At 45.4% G+C, this 22969-nt stretch overlaps 1 protein-coding gene across 1 annotated transcript in view; it reads left to right on the forward strand.

Annotated features, from left to right (window-relative positions):
• The first annotated feature begins 9706 nt into the window (after nt 1-9706).
• CBLC (Cbl proto-oncogene C) overlaps nt 9707-22969 on the forward strand; it is a 43215-nt gene continuing 29952 nt past the window's right edge. Inside the window, exon 1 of the mRNA XM_075329093.1 lies at nt 9707-11087. Within this exon, the coding sequence (XP_075185208.1) occupies nt 10801-11087 (287 nt within the window). The 5' untranslated portion in view covers nt 9707-10800. The remainder of the gene's footprint in view (nt 11088-22969) is intronic.

A 22969-nucleotide genomic window follows, 5' to 3' on the forward strand; every position in this document is an offset into this window, starting at 1 on the left:
CTCAGTACTCGTAACTAGTGATGAGTTGGCACTACCATGCTCGGGTGCTAGGTATTTGTAACTAGTGATCATGGTTATGGTCTTCTACTGGCGCAGGTCACGATCTTCCTCTAATCTCAGGTCACTGATGTTTCTCTTAGCTCAGCCACTTCTTCTCAACTCAAAAGTTGTGAGATTTAGCCATAACTCTGAGTTGTACCTCAATTTAGCAATTTTTCAAAATTTTCACGCCAGAACTCAATATATACAGTACAGTTCAAAAGTTTGGGGTCCTCCAGACAATTTTGTCTTTTCCATGAAAAATCCTACTTTTATTTATCAGATGAGTTGCATAATGAATAGAGAATCTCGTCCAGACAGTGACGAGGTTAGAAATAATGATTTTTACGTGAAATAATTTTCTCTTCACACTTTGCTTTCGGCATAGATCGCTCCTTTGCAGCAATTCCAGCTTTGCAGAGCTTTGGCATTCTAGCTGTTAATTTGCGGGGGTAATCTGGAGATATTTCCCCCCATGCTCCCCCCCCTCCACAAGTTGGATTGGCTTGATGGGCACTTTTTGCACCATATGGTCAAGCTGCTTCCACAACAGCTCTATAGGGTTGAGGTCTGGTGACTGGGCGGCCACTCCATTACAGATAGATACCAGCTGCCGGCTTCTTCCCCAAATAGCTCATGCATAATTTGGAGGTGCTTTGGGTCATTGTCCTGTTGTAGGATGAAATTGTCTCCAATCAAGCGCTTGTCACAGGGTATGGCATGGCGCTGCAAACTGGAGTGATAGCCTTCCTTATTCAAAATCCCTTTTACCTTGTACAAATCTCCCACTTTACCAGCACCAAAGCAACCCCAGACCATCACATTGCCTCCACCATGCTTGACAGATGGCGTCAGGCACTCTTCCAGCATCTTTTCAGTAGTTCTGCATCTCACAAATGTTCTTCTGTGTGATCCAAACACCTCAAACTTCGATTTGTCTGTCCATAACACTTTTTTCCAATCTTCCTCTGTCCAATGTCTGTGTTCTTTTGCCCATATTAATCTTTTCCTTTTATTAGCCAGTCTCAGAAAGGGCTCTTTCTTTGCCCCTCTGCCCTGAAGGCCGGCATCCCGGAGTCTCCTCTTCACTGTAGACGTTGACACTGGTGTTTTGCGGGTACTATGTAATGAAGCTACCAGTTGAGGACCCCCGGAGGCGTGGATTTCTCACACTAGAGACACTAATTTACTTGTCTTGTTGCTCAGTTGTGCAGCGCGGCCTCACACTTCTTTCTACTCTGGTTAGAGCGTGTTTGTGCTCTCCTCTGTAGGGAGTAGTACACACCATTGTAGGAAATCTTCAGTTTCTTGGCAATTTCTCACATGGAATATCCTTCATTTCTAAGAACATGAATAGACTGTCGACTTTCACATGAAAGTTCTTTTTTTCTGGCCATTTTGAGAGTTTAATGGAACCAACAAATGTAATGCTCCAGATTCTCAACTAGCTCAAAGGAAGGTCAGTTTTATAGCTTCTCTAATCAGCAAAACTGTTTTCAGCTGTGCTAACATACTTGCACAAGGGTTTTCAAGGGATTTCTAAACATCCATTAGCCTTCTAACACAGTTAGCAAACACAATGCACCATTAGAACACTGGAGTGGTGGTTGTTGGAAATGGGCCTCTATACACCTATGCAGATATTGTATGAAAAAACAGACGTTTGCAGCAGAATAGTCATTTACCACATTACAATGTATAGAGGGAATTTCTGTTTAATTTAATGTTAGCTTCATTGAAAACAAATGTGCTTTTATTTAAAAATAAGGAAATATCTAAGTGACCCTAAACTTCTGAACTGTAGTGTATGTATATGTGTATATATATATATATATATCCCTCCAGTTATATATTATATATAACCTCCATCTTCATGTAGCGTGCCAGGGTTTGGCCAATGATTACCGATTACCTTGCCCACGACTACCACCCCAACAATAAATACAGTGCCTACAAGTAGTATTCAACCCCCTGCAGATTTAGCAGGTTTACACATTCGGAATTAACTTGGCATTGTGACATTTGGACTGTAGATCAGCCTGGAAGTGTGAAATGCAGCATAAAAGAATGTTATTTCTTTTTATATTTTTTTTTTAAATTGTGAAAAGTTTATTCAGAGGGTCATTTATTATTCAACCCCTCAAACCACCAGAATTCTGTTTGGTTCCCCTAAAGTATTAAGAAGTATTTCAGGCACAAAGAACAATGAGCTTCACATGTTTGGATTAATTATCTCTTTTTCCAGCCTTTTCTGACTAATTAAGACCCTCCCCAAACTTGTGAACAGCACTCATACTTGGTCAACATGGGAAAGACAAAGGAGAATTCCAAGGCCATCAGAGACAAGATCGTGGAGGGTCACAAGGCTGGCAAGGGGTACAAAACCCTTTCCAAGGAGTTGGGCCTACCTGTCTCCACTGTTGGGAGCATCATCCGGAAGTGGAAGGCTTATGGAACTACTGTTAGCCTTCCACGGCCTGGACAGCCTTTGAAAGTTTCCACCCGTGCCGAGGCCAGGCTTGTCCGAAGAGTCAAGGCTAACCCAAGGACAAAAAGGAAGGAGCTCCGGGAAGATCTCATGGCAGTGGGGACATTGGTTTCAGTCAATACCATAAGTAACGTACTCCACCGCAATGGTCTCCGTTCCAGACGAGCCCGTAATGTACCTTTACTTTCAAAGTTTCATGTCAAGGCTCGTCTACAGTTTGCTCATGATCACTTGGAGGACTCTGAGACAGACTGGTTCAAGGTTCTCTGGTCTGATGAGACCAAGATCGACATCTTTGGTGCCAACCACACACGTGACGTTTGGAGACTGGATGGCACTGCATACGACCCCAAGAATACCATCCCTACAGTCAAGCATGGTGGTGGCAGCATCATGCTGTGGGGCTGTTTCTCAGCCATGGGCCTGGCCATCTGGTCCGCATCCATGGGAAGATGGATAGCACGGCCTACCTGGAGATTTTGGCCAAGAACCTCCGCTCCTCCATCAAGGATCTTAAGATGGGTCATCATTTCATCTTCCAACAAGACAACGACCCAAAGCACACAGCCAAGAAAACCAAGGCCTGGTTCAAGAGGGAAAAAATCAAGGTGTTGCAGTGGCCTAGTCAGTCTCCTGACCTTAACCCAATTGAAAACTTGTTGAAGGAGCTCAAGATTAAAGTCCACATGAGACACCCAAAGAACCTAGATAACTTGGAGAAGATCTGCATGGAGGAGTGGGCCAAGATAACTCCAGAGACCTGTGCCGGCCTGATCAGGTCTTATAAAAGACGATTATTAGCTGTAATTGCAAACAAGGGTTATTCCACAAAATATTAAACCTAGGGGTTGAATAATAATTGACCCACACTTTTATGTTGAAAATGTATTAAAATTTAACTGAGCAACATAACTTGTTGGTTTGTAAGATTTATGCATCTGTTAATAAATCCTGCTGTTGTTTGAAGTTTGCAGGCTCTAACTTATTTGCATCTTATCAAACCTGCTAAATCTGCAGGGGGTTGAAGACTACTTGTAGGCACTGTATATATATTCAATGTACTCTATATATACTCTTCCCCGAGCACCGTACAAGCTAAATACATAGATTGTACCGTCCTTAGGGAAATAGCCGGACTTTACACTTTGTCACAATGTCACATGCTCCTTTTGCTCAAAAATGCAGAATTTCTAGCTTCTATATTTGGATTATACAGTAATTTGAGCACTGATTATATAATATTCTGACTTCCTCCTTTCCCTTTTTTTTAATCTAGAGCACAGGTAGCAAATGATTTCCTGATTAGCATCTGCTTAATTGCATTAGATAAAATGAGCATGCAAAGCTGCAGTGTAAAGCATGAGGAAAAGACATTTCACCTACTAACCAGTTAATACATTTAGACGAATTTTATCCAGTTGTATGTAAACACAATATCATTGAGTTTAACCACTTAAGGATCAAGCCACTTTGTACATTATTGACAGAGCCTCATTTCTCAATTCTGACCAGCGTCACAATGTTTTACGCGTTAATAATTCTGGAACGCTTCACCGTATCCCAGTGATTCTAAGAATGTTTTTTCATGACATGTAATTTTGAATATTAGTGTTAAATTTTAGTTGGTATTTTTTTGCCTTTCTTTATGAAAATATCAAAAAGATGAAAAATTTCACTTTTTTCAAACTTTGATTTTTTTTTTTATGCCCTTAAACCACAGTTATATCATACAAAATAGTTAATAAAAACATTTGCCACATGTATACTTTTTCATCAATACCAGCAGCAATTGATGTTGCAGAGTGAAAATGGAAATCTGTAATTGTACTGCCCATACATTGTAGTGCCCATACATTGTAGTGCCCATACATTATAGTGCTCATACATTGTAGTGTCCGTACATTTAAGCCAGAGAAGAGAAGAAAACGACCAACAGAGCCCAATAACTGTTGTGAAAAAGCTTTATTTAGGGTAAATGGTGAGCGGCACAATCACAAGAGACACCGATATCAGAAACTCCCGGTAGGTAAATGAATAATCACTCAGGAAACATATAATTGTTTACCATATACACAGTATAGATAATAATATTATACATGGTATAGGAGGCAAATTTGCCAAAGGAAACAGGCATAGAAGTATACAGGAGCAAACTGTGGATCACGTGTGAAACTAATCACCACGTGAACTTACTAGTGTATTGAGCACAAAGGCTCTATGAGCCACAGAGAAAAGCTCATAAAAGAACAATGTCCAAGAGAGTAAGCATACCTGTTTGGAGACCGGGAGGCCTGGACCGGCATTCGCCCGACGGCCGTTTCGGCAGGAAAAGCCTTCGTCAGGGGGACGAAGGCTTTTCCTGCCGAAACGGCCGTCGGGCGAACGCCGGTCCAGGCCTCCCGGTGAAACCCCCAATGGATCCATTCATTAATGAGGCAGCAGAGTTGCTCTGGATTCTGTGTGGCTTCTCCTTGGCGGTATCCAATAGTCGATTGCACATTTATGCATGCCTAAAAAGATGGGAACGGCCAGATCATAGGCCAGAGAGAGTTCACAGTGTCTCATCTGCCTCATTATAGGGAATCTTCTGAATTATGGATTTTAGAGATTTACACTTAATCCGTGGTGTAAGCTCTCAGCGTAAAGCGCAGGATAAATTTGAGCCACATGTAAAAATGATCTGACCTAAAAAGATGAGCAAGGCCAGAGAGAGTTCACAGTGTCTTATCTGCCTCATTATAAGGCATCTTCCATCAGGAGATCTATCTGAATTATGAATTTTAGAGATTTACACATAATCTTTGGTCTAAGCTCTCCGCGTAGAGCGCAGGATAAAGGTGAGCCACATTGTACTGCAATCTGTGGGAGGCAGAATAATACATTGTTCATCATGCAGTATAAATGATACAACAGCTTTATTTTTCAGATCAGTACGATTACAGCAATACCACATTTATATAATTTTCTGTTTCTTTACGTTTTTTACACAATAAAATCAATTTTATAGAAAAAGTATTGTTTTTATATTGCTGTGCTCTATAGTTTTTTTATTTTTCCACTTCTAGAGCTGTATGGTGACTTGAATTTTGCTCGACAGGATGATATTTTCAGCGACACCATTATTATTTTAATTAATTTATTTATTTATTAATGTATAATTTATATTATATTATTATTATTATTTATTTATAATTAATTTATTTATTTTTATTTAATGTTTTCTTCCACTTTTTCAAAGTTATGATTAATAAGCATAGTTTTTTTGCCCTTTTTTTACTACACTGTCTAGTCTTTACTACACAGTCTACACTGTAAGGCTTAAACATTGTGACAGTTTTATAGATCATGGTGATGCCAAATATGTGTAATTATTCTTATTTATTTGTGTATTATTTTTTGTTCTCTTTGTGGGTTATTTTTAAATATTTTTTTTTTTTTTTTTAATTTTTACATAGTCCTTCTGTGGGACTTTAACTTTAATTCTTCTGATCACTTATACCATGCATTTCAATAGATATGAAATGCAATTCATCAGACCTGTCAGCTTAACCTGAATTGGCTTTTAGACACTGCCTATGGCTGGGTCTAATAGGCCACCATATCTGGCTCACCAGAAGTCCATTGTTTGACTTCCAGGTGCCTTCACAAGCATTGGCTCTTTGGGATTTCATCATGGGGTGGCGATGGGGTGAGAGACGGAGCACGACCTCCTAAATGCTGTGATCGCTATTGATCGCGGCATCTGGAGTGTTGAGGGGCGGCGTGTGCGTCAGCCCTGGCCTTTACTACAGAAGCTCAGCTGTCAGATGAGCCGGGCTTTGGCGGTGATCATGCAGGGAAGTGTTGATATTTCAGCACCTCTCACCAATCACCTGCTGGGATCGATCAGTCAGATTGACTGACCGATCACAGCCATTAGAGATCAGGGACCGATGAAATCGGTCCCTGCACCTTTTCCTCTGCCGCTGTCCGCATAGAGTCATCACTGTGTGTTTTCCAAGACGGACATTGCACTTCATAATACGGGAACAGACCCCTGCTCATGATATGCTATATCCGTTATTTGGCATTAAGGGGTTAATGAGGCTGTTTGAGACTAAAATATTGATATGGATAGGTCGTCGTCAATATAAGGTAATGGGGATCCAACCACTTGCAAGAGTCAACCAACAGTTGGATGTTATCAGTATACAAAATATAACACCGCAGCTCTGCACACTGCCAAGTCTGAAGTTTATCTACCCTGATAAAACGCACTGGCAATGGTGTGTAGCGTACTGTAACCCTTTAAAGTGCTCCCTGTGCAGTGGCGCTTTCCCATTTGTGTGTGAACCTACTATAAAGCTGCTATAGTGAAGCGCTCCCATAAAAACTAGGTCAACTGATCAATTTGTGTTCATAATGAGCTCATGTGATGAGCTGGATTCTCTAAGTTGTGGGTCAGGGTGAGCAACCGTGGACCAATGGCACAGTAGGAAAGACTTCTTCCTAGAGGATCAGCAGGGACAAGGATAGCCTGGTAATGAGCATGGCAGCCAGACAAGAGGATCAGGAATCATCAGAGCCAGGATTGTGGATATAAACAGAAACTCTAAATGCATATTTAGTTCAGAACTTGCAGCATACAAATGGTTAATGGCAGAATTGTGCACAATTAGAACACAGAAGGACAATGGCAGAGACATATTTAATCAGCAAACATTGGGAATATACACAGGAACTGTAAATATATAGTTAGTTGGATATGACAGGAACTGTAAATATACAGTCAGTTCAGCACTTGCAGCATACAACAGTTAATGGCAGAATTGTGTGCAATTAGCACACAGAAGGACAATGGCAGAGATATATGCAATCAGCACACATTGTGGATACATACTGGAACAGTAGTTCAGCACACTTGCAGTATACAAATGGTTAATGGCAGAATTGTGTGCAATTAGCTCAAAGAGGGACAATGGCAGAGACATATGCAATCAACAAACATTGTGGACATACACAGGAACTGCAAATGTATAGTTAGTTCAAAACATGCAGCATACAAATGGTTAATGGCAAAATTGTGGGCACTTAGCACCCAGAAGGACAATGGCAGAGACATATGAAATTAGTAAACATTGTGGATATACACAAGAACTGTAAATGCACAGTTAGTTCAGTACTTGCAGCATACAAATGGTTAATGGAAAAATTGTGCAATTAGCACCCAGAAGGACAATGGCAGAGACATATGAAATTAGTAAACATTGTGGATATACACAAGAACTGTAAATGCACAGTTAGTTCAGTACTTGCAGCATACAAATGGTTAATGGAAAAATTGTGCAATTAGCACCCAGAAGGACAATGGCAGAGACATATGCAATCAGTAAACATTGTGGATATACACAGGAACTGTAAATGTACAGTAAAGGCCGATTTACACGCAACAACATCGCTAACGAGATGTCGTTGGGGTCACGGTATTCGTGACGCACATCCGGCCTCGTTACCGACGTCGTTGCGTATGAAACGTACGAGCGACCGCTAACAATCAAAAATACTCACCTTATCGTTGATCATTGACACGCTGTCCATTTCCCAAATATCGTTGCTGCTTGTACGATGTTGTTCCTCGTTCCTGCGGCAGCACACATCGCTATGTGTGACACCGCGGGAACGAGGAACCTCACCTTACCTGCGACCGCAGGCAATGAGGAAGGAAGGAGGTGGGCGTTATGTTTATCCTGCTCATCTCCGCCCCTCCGCTTCTATTGGGCGGCCGCTTAGTGACATCGCTGTGATGCCGAACGAACCGCCCCCGGTCACAGCGACGTCGCTAGGCAGGTAAGTAGTGTGAAAGGTCCGAGCGATGTTATGCGCCACGGGCAGCGATTTGCCAGTGACGCATAACTGATGGGGGCGGGTATGCTCGCTAGCGAGATCGCAGCGCGTAAAGTGGCCTTTAGCTCAGCACTTGCAGCATACAAATTGTTAATGGCAGAATTGAGTGCAAATAGCACACAAAAGGACAATGGCCGAGACATATGCAATCAGCAAACAGATGGTGAACTGGAAGCAGAAGTGAGGAACAATCAAACTGGATACATGCTTACAGAAAAGATTACACGCAGAAGAGTTGTAGTGTGAACAGAGCTAGTACAGCAGAGAAGAGTTCAATACGCTTATAGCAGATCAGGGGAGGACATATTGGTGCAACCTGTGCAGCCGCATAAGGGTTCATTTCCACCTCTGAAACTATTGAATTGCAAAGGGCCCCTATAGTGTTCTATCACAGAGTCCCTCTTCTGTCTGTATCAGTCATTGCAGCAGATGAATGGTTGACTGCAGATCTGAACAAGGAAGATAAAAAAGTAGAAGTTTGCTGAATAGTTGATTAGCCGGCTAAGAGAAATAATAAAAAGTGCGGTGACCTCCAGGAGTACGTCAGTAGGTGAATGCTATGCCTACCGAATACTCAGACGGCATATTAGCTGTCTGAGTCAGTTACAAAAGGCCTTGGGTGATGATATCAAAGTAGTTCACTGGGTGGCTTGAGAAACCCTGGAAGACCTAGGAGAATGGAGCCACATCTGGAGCTGGGGACAGGACAGGTGAGCAACAGGGGTATTGTTTCTCCTTGTTGTGACCACCAACCGGCACGGGAAGTCTTACATGTAATGCTTTTTGGGGAACATTAATACAAATTAGATGTCCTCCAGGAGGAATATAGGAACCCATAAGAGAGCCAAAGTGAAGAAACACCAATCTGTAAACAGCTGTTTCTGGAAGAAACACCAATCTGTAAACAGCTCTTTCTGGGTTCTTGCCCCTCATCAGCACAAAGCAGAGTTCTGGTTTGCTGACTGAGAAGTCTTCATGCAGCTACCAGACCATCTTGGAACAGAACAATGGATTGGATGGATATTTTTAGATTTTTCTTGTCTCAGACAAGCAGAACAGATTTAAGATTGATGTAGGGGAGATGGACAACAATCGCCCTGGATCCATGAGGTCAGCACCCTGCACGACAGCCTGGCAGGCGAGCTCTTACTCACCACCGAAGGGTTTCAGTCTAGGATAATTGTTATTGACAAGAGCGGTTTGTGTCACTGGATGAAACCATAATGTGATCTGTGTGTGCAGGCGAGTTCTTCCTGCATTCATCATGTGTGATACAGTATCAGCGAGTGCCACCCATGGCTGCAGCACCTGTGCTCACGTGGAGTGGGTGTGACACCCTCACACAAACAGGAAGAGATCCTGCGCTGTGGATCTGTCACTCTCGGCTTTCAGGTCGCTGTCTACAGAACTTTAAACCCAGGACTATTGACTTTGTTTTTTAACCCCTACCTTCTCCACTTCACTCATTTACACTTTCCTATAACTGTAACTCCCAAAGCCAAACGTCTCATTCCTTTACTTCCTCTTCTCCAGCTTAACGCTTTCTGCCTGATCCTCTTCGTTGTGGGACTTCATCTCCTCCATAAACCCTTCTCTAGAAGTCTCCTTCTGAGGTGGAACCTACATTTTGTTCTAAATCCTCCGTAAACCCTTCTCTAGAAATCTCCGTCTGAGGTGGTCTCTACACTTGGTTCTAAATCCTCCGTAAATTCTTCTCTAGAAGTCTCCTTCTGAGGTGGAACCTACATTTTGTTCTAAATCCTCCGTAAACCCTTCTCTAGAAGTCTCCTTCTGAGGTGGAACCTACACTTGCTTCTAAATCCTCCGTAAACCCTTCTCTACAAGTCTCCTTCTGAGGTGGAACCTACATTTTGTTCTAAATCCTCCGTAAACCCTTCTCTAGAAGTCTCCTTCTGAGGTGGAACCTACATTTTGTTCTAAATCCTCCGTAAACCCTTCTCTAGAAATCTCCGTCTGAGGTGGTCTCTACACTTGGTTCTAAATCCTCCGTAAATTCTTCTCTAGAAGTCTCCTTCTGAGGTGGAACCTACACTTGCTTCTAAATCCTCCGTAAACCCTTCTCTAGAAGTCTCCTTCTGAGGTGGTCCCTACACTTGGTTCTAATTCCTCTGTAAACCCTTCTCTACAAGTCTCCTTCTGAGGTGGTCCCTACACTTGGTTCTAAATCCTCCTTAAACCCTTCTCTAGAAGTTTCCTTTTGAGGTGGTCCCTACACTTGGTTCTAAATCCTCCTTAAACTCTTCTTTACAAGTCTCCTTCTTAGGTGGTTCCTACACTTGGTTCTAAATTCTCCTTAAACCCTTCTCTACAAGTCTCTTTCTGAGGTGGTCCCTACACTTGGTTCTAAATCTTTTACCCCCTATATATACATGCATGCATTACATGGAAGGCACAGCGGCAACCTGGACAGAAAGACAATGGAGAAGCTCATACAGGGGCTGGACGGATTGTCAAGACTGAATGGGGTCCCCCATTTGCAGAGGAGTCACCCCTACCTTCCAGACATTGCCCGGGACACAAAGGAGCATCTGCGCCAAATTCTAGATAAGACTTCTGATCTGAGTCAGAACCCGTACCTGCAGGTGACGGTGAACAGTCTGCTGGCCAAGACAGCACAATGCTCAGAAATGGTGAACAAGGAAGGAACAATGGCCAGGTAAGTGCAAAGTCTAATGTATTCTGTGCAGATGTAGCAGAGCTAGATTTGTCATTGCGACAGCCAGTGGTGTAGCTAGAGTTCATGGGCCTTGGTGCAAAATTTGGACCTTGGTCCCCCCTTATGTTGGTCAGATGTATGTATACAGTTAGCGTCCTAAATTCTATAAAGACATACGAGCCTCCCTAACCCATTATGTAGTAATGTAATCCATCCTGGGCTCCTCCCTGGTCAATATGCCCCCCATCCTGGTATTTATGCTCCCCATCCTGGTAAGTATGTCCCCTATCCTGATAGATATGTCCCCGATCCTGGTATATAGGTCTCCCATCCTAGTATGTATGTTCCCTATTCTAGCCCATATCCTGGTGTATATATAACCCCATCCTGGTATATACTGTATGTCCCCCATCCTGGGATATACTGTATGTCCCCCATCCTGGGATATATGTCCCCCATTCTCAGATATATGTCCTCATCCTGATATATATGTCACCATCTTACTATATACAGTATGTCCCCATACTGGACCCCTCCTGGTATCTACTGTCCCCCTCCTGGTATATACTATCCCGCTACTGGTATCTACTGTCCCCCTCCTGGGACCCTCCTGGTGTATGCTGTCACCCTCCTGGGGCCCTCCTGATGTATACTGTCCCCTTCCTGGGGCCCTCCTGATGTATACTGTCCCCCTCCTGGGACCCTCCTGGTGTATACTGTCCCACTCCTGGGGCCCTCCTGATGTATACTGTCCCCCTCCTGGGACCCTCCTGGTGTATACTGTCCCACTCCTGGGGCCCTCCTGATGTATACTGTCCCCCTACTGGGCTCATCCTGGTATATACTGTCCCACTCCTGGTACATATGGTCAACTTCCTGGTATCTCCTGGCCCTCTCCTGGTATATATGTCCTCATCCTGGTATCTATTCTCCCCCTCCTGGGGCCCTCCTGGTTTATACTGCCCCCCTACTGAGCTCATCCTAGTATATATTGTCCCCCTCCTGGTAAATATTGTCCCCTTCCTGGTATCTACTGTCCCCCTCCTGTTATATATGTCTCTGTTCTGTCTAATGCAAAAAACAACAACATTGTACTCACTCTCCCTCTCTCCCATATCGCGCAACATCCTCCTATCTATCTACCTAATAGCATTGGTGCTATTGCAACGCATGACATCATTGCCATGCACCATCAGTCACTGGGACTCAGATGAAAGATGCTGGCTTCTGTTTGGCCGGCAGTACGTATCGCAGCCCAGGGACCCGACGGGTCTCTCCCTATAATGCATTTCAGCTGGAAGTGCAGCCTCGGACGCACATCCAGCTGAAGCAGGCGCTGGGGCCAGCGGGCCCCTTGCACCTTCCGCCTCGGTCGTGGTTGCGATCCCTGTGACTGCGATCGTTCCACCTGTGGTGACAGCACAATTGTGGCAACTCAACTGGAATGAGATACAAAGATCTTAATATCCCTGTTGTGATGACTGACAATCTCCCCTTTGCTACATACTGTATATACATTGTGTACACAGCTATAACTACTGATATATACAGTGCTGGCCAAAAGTATTGGCACCCCTGCAATTCTGTCAGATAATACTCAGTTTCTTCCTGAAAATGATTGCAATCACAAATTCTTTGGTATTATCTTCATTTATTTTGCTTGCAATGAAAAAACACAAAAAAGAATGAAACAAAAATCAAATCATTGATCATTTCACACAAAACTCCAAAATGGGCCAGACAAAAGTATTGGCACCCTTAGCCTAATACTTGGATGCAACACCTTTAGCCAAAATAACTGCGAACAACCGCTTCCGGTAACCATCAATGAGTTTCTTACAATGATCTGCTGGAATTTTAGACCATTCTTCTTTGGCAAACTGCTGCAGGTCCCTGAGATGAAGGGGGCCTTCTCCAAACTGCCATTCTGAGATCTCTCCACAGGTGTTCTATGGGGTTCAGGTCTGGACTCATTGCTGGCCACTTTAGTAGTCTCCAGTGCTTTCTCTCAAACCATTTTCTAGTGCTTTTTGAAGTGTGTTTTGGGTCATTGTCCTGCTGGAAGACCCATGACCTCTGAGGAAGACCCAGCTTTCTCACACTGGGCCCTACATTATGCTGCAAAATTTGTTGGTAGTCTTCAGACTTCATAATGCCATGCACACGGTCAAGCAGTCCAGTGCCAGAGGCAGGAAAGCAACCCAAAAACATCAGGGAACCTCCGCCATGTTTGACTGTAGGGACCATGTTCTTTTCTTTGAATGCCTCTTTTTTTCCCTGTAAACTCTATGTTGATGGCTTTTCCCAAAAAGCTCTACTTTTGACTCCTCTGACCAGAGAACATTCTTCCAAAACGTTTTTAGGCTTTCTCAATTAAGTTTTGGCAAACTCCAGCCTGGCTTTTTATGTCTCGGGGTAAGGAGTGTGGTCCTCCTGGGTATCCTACCATACAGTCCCTTTTCATTCAGACGCCGATGGATAGTACGGGTTGACACTGTTGTACCCTCGGACTGCAGGGCAGCTTGAACTTGTTTGGATGTTAGTCGAGGTCCTTTATCCACCATCCGCACAATCTTGCGTTGAAATCTCTCGGCAATTTTTCTTTTCCTTCCACATCTAGGGAGGTTAGCCACAGTGCCATGGGCTTTACACTTCTTGATGACACTGCGCACCGTAGACACAGGAACTTTCAGGTCTTTGGAGATGGACTTGTAGCCTTGAGATTGCTCATGCTTCCTCACAATTTGGATTCTCAAGTCCTCAGACAGTTCTGTGGTCTTCTTTCTTTTCTCCATGCTCAATGTGGTGCACACAAGGACACAGGACAGAGGTTGAGTCAACTTTAATCCATGTCAACTGGCAGCAAGTGTGATTTAGTTATTGCCAGCACCTGTTAGGTGCCACAGGTAAGTTACAGGCGCTGTTATTACACAAATTAGAGAAGCATCACATGATTTTTCAAACAGTGCCAATACTTTTGTCCACCCCCTTTTTCATGTTTGGTGTGGAATTATATCCAATTTGGCTTTATGACAATTTGTTTTTATTTGTTTTCATTGACAAATTAAATGAAGTTAATAATACCAAAGAATTTGTGATTGCAATCATTTTCAGGAAGAAACTGAGTATTATCTGACAGAATTGAAGGGGTGCCAATACTTTTGGCCAGCACTGTATGGGGCGCAGGTAACGGTGGAACATGCAGATCCAATATGGTCTTTAACACCAAGAGCCAAGGTGCAAAAAAGATCTAGGGTACGGCGCCAACTACTGGCAACCGGACTAATCCAAGAAATATTCAAAAATTTGTAAATTATAAAAGGTTCACCTCCATAGGGAATCCGAAGATTGCAGTCCAAACTAAAAGTGATGAGTAGAGATAAGCAAATTCATCCATGAAGGATTGAGAGTGAGATCAATTTCCTAAAATTCGCAGTTTCATACAAATTTGAACATTTGAGATTTGATTTGCTGTTTGTCCCCCCAAAATATTTGCACAGCACCATTTCCCCCATCACTGAAGTGTCAGACAGAGGGCTCATGCCATTTTATGTGACCGAACAGGTTTTCCCATAATGCCCTGTAGCTATGACACCTAGCAGATTATCACACCTTGTACAGTGGTGGTCAGTACAGGGGCCATCACAGATCAGCCGAGCACAGTTTGTAAGTCAGAGTCATTTCCCACCTCCAAAGTCATTGGGTCAGTCTCTCTTCTTTAGAGTGTAAGCTCTTATGGTCGGCGGGGTCGTTTCTCCTGTAGAGTGTAAGCTCTTATGGTCAGCATGGTCCTCTCTCTCCTGTAGAGTATAAGCTCTTATGGTCATTGTGGTCTTCTCTCTCTCCTGTAGAGTGTAAGCTCTTATGGTCAGCAGTGTCCTCTCTCTCCTGTAGAGTGTAAGCTCTTATGGTCAGCAGGGTCCTCTCTCTCTCCTGTAGAGTGGAAGCTCTTATGGTCAGCAGTGTCCTCTCTCCTGTAGAGTGGAAGCTCTTATGGTCAGCAGGGTCCTCTCTCTCTCCTGTAGAGTGTAAGCTCTTATGGTTAGTGTGGTCTTCTCTCTCTCTTTCCTGTAGAGTGTAAGCTCTTATGGTCAGTGTGGTCTTCTCTCTCTCCTGTAGAGTGTAAGCTCTTATGGTCAGCAGTGTCCTCTCTCTCCTGTAGAGTGTAAGCTCTTATGGTCAGCAGGGTCCTCTCTCTCTCCTGTAGAGTGGAAGCTCTTATGGTCAGCAGTGTCCTCTCTCTCCTGTAGAGTGGAAGCTCTTATGGTCAGCAGGGTCCTCTCTCTCTCCTGTAGAGTGTAAGCTCTTATGGTCAGTGTGGTCTTCTCTCTCTCTTTCCTGTAGAGTGTAAGCTCTTATGGTCAGTGTGGTCTTCTCTCTCTCTCCTGTAGAGTGTAAGCTCTTATGGTCAGTGTGGTCTTCTCTCTCTCTCCTGTAGAGTGTAAGCTCCTATGGTCAGCAGTGTCTTCTCTCTCCTGTAGAGTGGAAGCTCTTATGGTCAGCAGGGTCCTCTCTCTCTCTCTCCTGTAGAGTGTAAGGTCTTATGCTCAGTGGGGTCCTCTCTCTCCCGTACAGTGTAAGCTCTTATAATCAGTAGGGTCCTCTCTCTCCTGTAGAGTGTAAGGTCTTATGCTCAGTGGGGTCCTCTCTCTCCCGTACAGTGTAAGCTCTTATAATCAGTAGGGTCCTCTCTCTCCTGTAGAGTGTAAGCTCTTATGGTCAGCATGGTCCTCTCTCTCCTGTAGAGTGTAAGCTCTTATGGTCATTGTGGTCTTCTCTCTCTCCTGTAGAGTGTAAGCTCTTATGGTCAGTGTGGTCTTCTCTCTCTCCTGTAGAGTGTAAGCTCTTATGGTCAGCAGTGTCCTCTCTCTCCTGTAGAGTGGAAGCTCTTATGGTCAGCAGGGTCCTCTCTCTCCTGTAGAGTGTAAGCTCTTATGGTCAGTGTGGTCTTCTCTCTCTCTCTCTCTCTCCTGTAGAGTGTAAGCTCTTATGGTCAGTGTGGTCTTCTCTCTCTCTCCTGTAGAGTGTAAGCTCTTATGGTCAGTGTGGTCTTCTCTCTCTCTCCTGTAGAGTGTAAGCTCTTATGGTCAGCAGTGTCCTCTCTCTCCTGTAGTGTGTAATCTCTTATGGTCAGTGTGGTCTTCTCTCTCTCTCCTGTAGAGTGTAAGCTCTTATGTTCACCAGTGTCCTCTCTCTTCCGTAGAGTGGAAGCTCTTATGGTCAGCAGGGTCCTCTCTCTCTCTCCTGTAGAGTGCAAATCAAAAAAGTCCGTGGAGCCTCTGTTAGGAGTTTCGACACAGAAACTAGCCAGATATCCCTCCGGGAAGGACCAAGCCAAGGGGTGACTCTTTTTAGGAGACCACCATAACCACCATATTAAGTGGCCCTTTTAGTCAATATCCAGCTCTTTGACAAGTTTAAAGATATGACAAGGGAAATAACAAGGCCAGGTATCCATCCACAGACAGCTGTTTTGGGGTATTGCCCCTATCAGTGTGGAGTAGGATTCTGGCAGGTGGGAGCAATGCCTAGTAGACCAACAAGACAAAATAATCACTGATCTCGGGGAGACCAGCCAAAGAAAACACTGCCGGCAGTGAACGAGGGCGCTCAAGACAGTGAAATCCTAGATGCATTGCCCCCTGGGAAATATGCAAATCAAAAAAGTCCGTGGAGCCTCTGTTAGGAGTGTCAACACAGAAACTAGCCAGATATCCCTCCGGGAAGGACCAAGCCTTGTCAAATCTTTAAACTTGTCAAAGAGTTGGATATTGACTAAAAGGGCCACTTAATATGGTGGTTATGGTGGTCTCCTAAAAAGAGCCACCCCTTGGCTGGGTCCTTCCTGGAGGGATATCTGGCTAGTTTCTGTGTCGAGACTCCTAACAGAGGCTCCACGGACTTTTTTGATTTGCATATTTCCCAGGGGGCAATGCATCTGGGATTTCACTGTCTTGAGCGCCCTCGTTGGCTGCCGGCAATGTTTTCTCTGGCTGGTCTCCCCGAGATCAGTGATTGCTTTGTCTCCTGTAGAGTGGAAGCTCTTATGGTCAGTGGGGTTCTCCCTCGCTCTCCTGTAGAGTGTAAACTCTTATGGTCAGCAGGGTCCTCTCTCTCTCCTGTAGAGTGTAAGCTCTTATGGTCAGCAGGGTCCTCTCTCTCTCCTGTAGAGTGTAAGCTCTTATGGCCAGTGAGGTCCCCTCTTTCTCTCTCTCTCTCTCTCGCTCTCTCTGTCCCCTCCCACATGTGTACTTTCGGAGCAATTACAAGCTTTCTAATATTGATATCTGCACAAATTTATATGCTGTAAATCACATTATTTGGGAGCAGGGATGAGCGAACCCGAATGGTAAAATTCGGGGTTTGTACCTGATAATGGGTGTCTGGGACTCGAACATGGACTTTAAAAAAACCTTTGTGTCCAAGTTCGGAGTTTGTATGCTGTTCGTATGCTAATAAAGTTTGTTTAAAAGGCTGCAGTGCAGCCAATCAGCAAACTTTATGCACAAAATGCCTGTACACTGCTGTGAACTCTAAACACATTTTTTTAAAAATAACGTGGTGTCCCCCTTATTTCTGATAACCAGCCTAGGTAAACCAGACAGCTGGGGCTGGTATTATCAGGCTGGGAAATCCCATAGCTATTTGGCCCTAACCAACCTAAAAATAGCAGCCTGCATCCATTAGATTTGTCAATTCTGGTGCTTTGCCTATCTCTTCCCGATTGCCCTGGTGTGGTAGCAATCAGGGTAATACTTTTGGGGTTGATATCAGCTGTGAATTGGCAGCTGGCATGAATCCCAGGGGTTAGTAATGGAGATGCATCTATCAGACTCCCCCATTACTAAACCAAGCAAGTATACAGTTAAAACACACACAGGAAAAATTATTTACACTGTACACTTGCCAGGTTAGTAATGCGGGGTGTCTGATAGATGTTAGCTGTTCAAACAGTCAGAATTGGAGCATCTAATGGATGACCACTTTTGGGGCGGCTGCGGGCTGCTATTTTTAGGCTGGGAAGGGCCAAATAACCATGGACCTTCCCAGCCTAATCATATCAGCCCCCAGCTTTCTGCTTTACCTTGGCTGGCTACCGAAAATAGGGGGGAATCCATATCATTTCTTTTTTTTTTTTTACTTTATCCCCTATCCACATTTGTTTGCAAGGAAATAGGACCGACATTTAAATGAGTCCTTAGTTAGAAATTATACAGCACAAAGCAGAAGACTTTATTGATTTATGTGCACTGGTTACTGCTCATGATAAAACTATATTTACTGATATAAAAAGCAATTAATCATTACTAATAAAAATCTGAGAAAATGAGGATGTTCCGGGAAAAGGCTGCAGAAAAAAAATGTCTCACTTCCCTCTACAAAGACGCACACTATATTTGGAATACTAGGGAACAACACAACTCATCCCCCAGTGTATAACATCCGGCCCCTCACCCCCAGTGTATAACATCCGGCCCCTCACCCCCAGTGTATAACATCCGGCCCCTCACCCCCAGTGTATAACATCCGGCCCCTCACCCCCAGTGTATAACATCCGGCTCCTCACCCCCCAGTGTATAACATCCGGCCCCTCACCTCCAGTGTATAACATCCGGCCCCTCACCCCCAGTGTATAACATCCAGCCCCTCACCCCCAGTGTATAACATCCGGCCCCTCACCCCCAGTGTATAACATCCGGCCCCTCACCCCCAGTGTATAACATCCGGCTCCTCACCCCCCAGTGTATAACATCCGGCCCCTCACCTCCAGTGTATAACATCCGGCCCCTCACCCCCAGTGTATAACATCCAGCCCCTCACCCCCAGTGTATAACATCCGGCCCCTCACCCCCAGTGTATAACATCCGGCCCCTCACCCCCCAGTGTATAACATCCGGCCCCTCACCCCCAGTGTATAACATCCAGCCCCTCACCCCCAGTGTATAACAACCGGCCCCTCACCCCCCAGTGTATAACATCCGGCCCCTCACCCCCAGTGTATAACATCCGGCCCCTCACCCCCCAGTGTATAACATCTGGCCCCTCACCCCCCAGTGTATAACATCCGGCCCCTCACCCCCAGTGTATAACATCCGGCCCCTCACCCCCCAGTGTATAACATCCAGTCCCTCACCCCCCAGTGTATAACATCCAGCCCCTCACCCCCAGTGTATAACATCTGACCCCTCACCCCCAGTGTATAACATCCGGCCCCTCACCCCCAGTGTATAACATCCAGCCCCTCACCCCCAGTGTATAACATCTGACCCCTCACCCCCGGTGTATAACATCCAGCCCCTCACCCCCAGTGTATAACATCCAGCCCCTCACCCCCAGTGTATAACATCCGGCCCCTCACCCCCCAGTGTATAACATCCGGCCCCTCACCCCCAGTGTATAACATCCGGCCCCTCACCCCCAGTGTATAACATCCGGCCCCTCACCCCCAGTGTATAACATCCGGCCCCTCACCCCCCAGTGTATAACATTTGGCCCCTGACCCCCCAGTGTATAACATCCGGCCCCTCACCCCCAGTGTATAACATCCAGCCCCTCACCCCCAGTGTATAACATCCAGCCCCTCACCCCCAGTATATAACATCCGGCCCCTCACCCCCCAGTGTATAACATCCAGCCCCTCACCCCCAGTGTATAACATCCGGCCCCTCACCCCCAGTGTATAACCTCTGGCCCCTCACCCCCAGTGTATAACCTCTGGCCCCTCACCCCCAGTGTATAACATCCGGCCCCTTACCCTCAGTGTATAACATCCGGCCCCTCACCCCCAGTGTATAACATCCGGCCCCTCACCCCCCAGTGTATAACATCCAGCCCCTCACCCCCAGTGTATAACATCCAGCCCCTCACCTCCAGTGTATAACATCCGGCCCCTCTCCCCCAGTGTATAACATCCAGCCCCTCACCCCCAGTGTATAACATCCAGCCCCTCACCCCCAGTGTATAACATCCGGCCCCTCACCCCCCAGTGTATAACATCCGGCCCTTCACCCCCAGTGTATAACATCTGGCCCCTCACCCCCCAGTGTATAACAACCGGCCCCTCACCCCTAGTGTATAACATCCGGCCCCTCACCCCCAGTGTATAACATCCGGCCCCTCACCGCCAGTGTATAACATCCGGCCCCTCACCCCCAGTGTTGTGAATGTTAGTTATGTTTTGGCTGCTGGGAAGCTCCCTCTGGTGGCCAGGAATGGTTTGGACTTGGATCAGGTGTGTTGTGCAGTGGGTGTTTCCTTTGCTAACTCTCTGCTTATTTAAGTCCTTGTCTGATTGCAGGCTGTTACCGGATGTCAGTTGTTCTTTGTATCTCTAGCCTGCTTAATCCTGCTCTACACCACATCTACTCCAGATAAGTGCTTGCTCTTTATTTATTGTCTGGTTCTTTTGCTTATCTGGGTTTGTCATTTGTTGTGGTTGGTTTCAGTTTATTTCCTTCCAGGGATTTTCCCCCTTAGTGGATTGTTGAGGAACTCCCTGCAGTTCTGTTTGGAGTATAGCTCCTTTGGGTCCATGTGTTTGTGGCTTGTTGAATTTGTTATAATTCTTGTTTTCTGTTCATTGGTATGACAAGGGCACCTGGTATAGAACGGAGTTCAGATCGAGCGATCTGAGGGCCTTTTTGTACTATCAGGAAGTTGGTATTTTGCAGGGTTTTTCTCTGGCCACCATCAGTCCCTTTCCTGTCCTTTCCTATTTCAGTCAGCGGGGGCCTCACCTTTTGCTAATCCTGTCATCTACCTGTGTATTGTGTTTTTCCTATATCATTGCAGTCTTTGAATGTGGGGGGCTAGCTATTCTTGTCTATTTTCTGAGGCAGAGAGTTATTCATCTTTCCTACCTTTAGGATAGTTAGTTCTCTGGCTGGGTTCGCGGTGCACAGGATGTTAGTTCACCCCTCGGCTACTTCTAGTTGTGCTGGTTAGTAAGGGGATGGCGGCCAGATTAGTTGCCAATGCTCTTGTCACCTTTTTGCCAATGATTTGTGGTGGTCTTCCATGGTTCCGGATCATAACACCCCAGTGTATAACATCCGGCCCCTCACCCCCAGTGTATAACATCTGGCCCCTCACCCCCCAGTGTATAACATCCGACCCCTCACCCCCAGTGTATAACATCTGGCCCCTCACCCCCCAGTGTATAACATCAGGCCCCTCACCGATGTCGAACCGTACATCACCAAGCACAATGTCGAGCCGTACATCACCAAGCAGAATGCTGAGCCATACATCACCAAGCACAATGCCAAGCCGTACATCACCAAGAACAATGCTGAGCCATACATCACCAAGCACAATGCCGAGCCGTACATCACCAAGCACAATGCCGAGCCGTACATCACCAAGCACAATGCTGAGCCATACATCACCAAGCACAATGCCGAGCCATACATCACCAAGCACAATGCCGAGCCGTACATCACCAAGCACAATGCAGAGCCGTACATCACCAAGCACAATGCCGAGCCGTACATCACCAAGCACAATGCCGAGCCGTACATCACCAAGCACAATGCCGAGCCGTACATCACCAAGCACAATGCCGAGACGTACATCACCAAGCACAATGCCGAGGCGTACATCACCAATCACAATGCCGAGCCGTACATCACCAAGCACAATGCCAAGCCGTACATCACCAAACACAATGCCGAGCTGTACATCACCAAGCACAATGCTGAGCCATACATCACCAAGCACAATGCTGAGCCGTACATCACCAAGCACAATGCTGAGCCGTACATCACCAAGCACAATGCAGAGCCGTACATCACCAAGCACAATGCCGAGCCGTACATCACCAAGCACAATGCCGAGCCGTACATCACCAAGCACAATGCCGAGCCGTACATCACCAAGCACAATGCCGAGCCGTACATCACCAAGCACAATGCCGAGCCGTACATCACCAAGCACAATGCCGAGCCGTACATCACCAATCACAATGCCGAGCCGTACATCACCAAGCACAATGCCAAGCCGTACATCACCAAGCACAATGCCGAGCTGTACATCACCAAGCACAATGCCGAGCCGTACATCACCAAGCACAATGCCGAGCCATACATCACCAAGCACAATGCCGAGCCGTACATCACCAAGTACAATGCTGAGCCGTACATCACCAAGCACAATGCTGAGCCGTACATCACCAAGCACAATGCCGAGCCGTACATCACCAAGCACAATGCTGAGCCATACATCACCAAGCACAATGCCAAGCCATACATCACCAAGCACAATGCTGAGCCATACATCACCAAGCACAATGCCAAGCCATACATCACCAAGCACAATGGAGCAGTAAGCCACCACCACTGGACTCTGGAGGAGACATGTTCTGTGCAGTGACGGATCACACCGCTCTATCTGCTTCTGATGGATATTTCTGAGTTTGCTAAGAGCAGGTACCATTGAGAACAAGGAAATATACAAAGGTTAAGAAAAACACTTCCTTATTGCTGCTGAAATCCCTATCTGTACAGACAGATACAGAGTCAATACTGAAGAAGCCTGTAACGGCTGGAGATCACTTCCTGCTGATTGCACTTGATCCAATGTGTCACTATTGTCTCCACAAATTCCACATGAATCTATTGAAAAAAAAAAATCCTTTTTTATAAAATACGAGCCACGCGGAGTACAGATTTGTATAACAGGGAACCATAATGCACAATATAAGGAGACGTCAACCCAGCCCAACCTGTTCTCCTAGTGTCAATCCTGCAAGTGGCAAAATCCCCCATAGACCAGAGCCAATCACTACATATTAGTGCATAAAACCCTTCCTGACTCAAAATATGAGAATACAGAGAGCAAAATAAGTATTGAACATGTCACCAATTTTCTAACTAAATCTATTT

This window comes from Anomaloglossus baeobatrachus, chromosome 11 (genome assembly GCF_048569485.1).
Source record: "Anomaloglossus baeobatrachus isolate aAnoBae1 chromosome 11, aAnoBae1.hap1, whole genome shotgun sequence".
NCBI classification, from domain to species: Eukaryota; Metazoa; Chordata; class Amphibia; order Anura; family Aromobatidae; genus Anomaloglossus; species Anomaloglossus baeobatrachus.